The 1,067-nt window shown below is 45.0% G+C and overlaps 1 protein-coding gene across 1 annotated transcript; it reads left to right on the top strand.

The window, feature by feature from the left end:
* Positions 1 to 344: 344 nt before the first annotated feature.
* Positions 345 to 767, top strand: LOC132419592 (oocyte-expressed protein homolog). The gene has a single exon (XM_060003472.1). The coding sequence runs from the start codon at positions 345 to 347 to the stop codon at positions 765 to 767; it is 423 nt and encodes a 140-aa protein (XP_059859455.1).
* Positions 768 to 1,067: the final 300 nt, after the last annotated feature.

Below are 1,067 nucleotides of genomic sequence, written 5' to 3'. Positions count from 1 at the left end.
GTGTGTGTTTGTATTTACACCTGCTGTGTAAATGTATATGCATGTGAAATTTATATTCTGAATTTGCATTTATATTCCCTTTTTCCTATGACACAATTTTTTAAATTAAATCATCTTTCAATTCAACCACCACTAGTTCAACTAGCTCACAAACTTTTCATGTTAAAATTTGACAGGTTTATTAGCCATGTTGCTGGATTAACCCAAGCTACAATCCAAAACCTATCATAATAATCATATATTGTAGACATTTATTGTTTACTGCTAAAGGAATAAAGTTGAAATTAATTACTCTTCAAAGTAAAACTTAAGAAATTAAAATAATTTTGGCTGCCGGTTCGAGCATGGTCGACAACACGGGCGCCACCGAGGCCCGTGGGGACGGGCTGCTGGGGTTCCCACTTCCGCCGCCACGGATTCGCTCCCGGCCGTGGTGGTTTCCTGTGCAGGAGCTGAGGAACCTGCTGGTGTTTTCTTTGGAGGCGTGGCTGACCAACTCGATCTTCGGCCCAGACCGAGCCGTGGTTCCGGAAATGGAGTGGATGAGCCAGGCCCTGCTGACGGTGGACGCAGTTCACGCCGGGAAGTTGGTGGAAATCACCGTCTTTGGGCGGCCAGCTGTCCAGCGCCGGGTGAAGAGCGTGCTCCTGAGCCTGGCGTCGAGTCACCGGGAGCAGCGCGCCCGAGCTGAGAACATGGAACAACTCGAGGAGTTCTTGAAGGCCCGGGCACCAGGTCCCCAGGTCCCGCAGAGTACTGTTGCATAAGTGCTCTCCGGGGCATGGAACAGCCCTCCTTCCGCTACTAAAGTTCAGGAGAAGCAAATATCCTTAAATCTGTGCATTTATTTTTTTCCTGTATCTCGATGGATAGTGGTTTGATTATTTTGCTGCAAACGTGAGTTTGTAGTGCCATTCTAGTAAATAAATGAATTTCCTTTTTTCCAATGGCATAAAGATCTTGGCTCACTCAAAATTAAGCAAATTTATAAAAGATTGACTCTGTTCATTCATATTTTGATGTGAGAGGCTGATAGGTGGTAGGTTTATTTTTGATTTTTTCTTAGT

Source organism: Delphinus delphis, chromosome 2 (genome assembly GCF_949987515.2).
Source record: "Delphinus delphis chromosome 2, mDelDel1.2, whole genome shotgun sequence".
Classification (NCBI taxonomy): Eukaryota; Metazoa; Chordata; class Mammalia; order Artiodactyla; family Delphinidae; genus Delphinus; species Delphinus delphis.
This window is presented reverse-complemented; position numbering and strand designations above follow the sequence as displayed.

Bases quoted from the DNA above. Each gene is read 5' to 3' on its own strand.
- LOC132419592 (XM_060003472.1), top strand. From the start codon at position 345: ATGGTCGACAACACGGGCGCCACCGAGGCCCGTGGGGACGGGCTGCTG.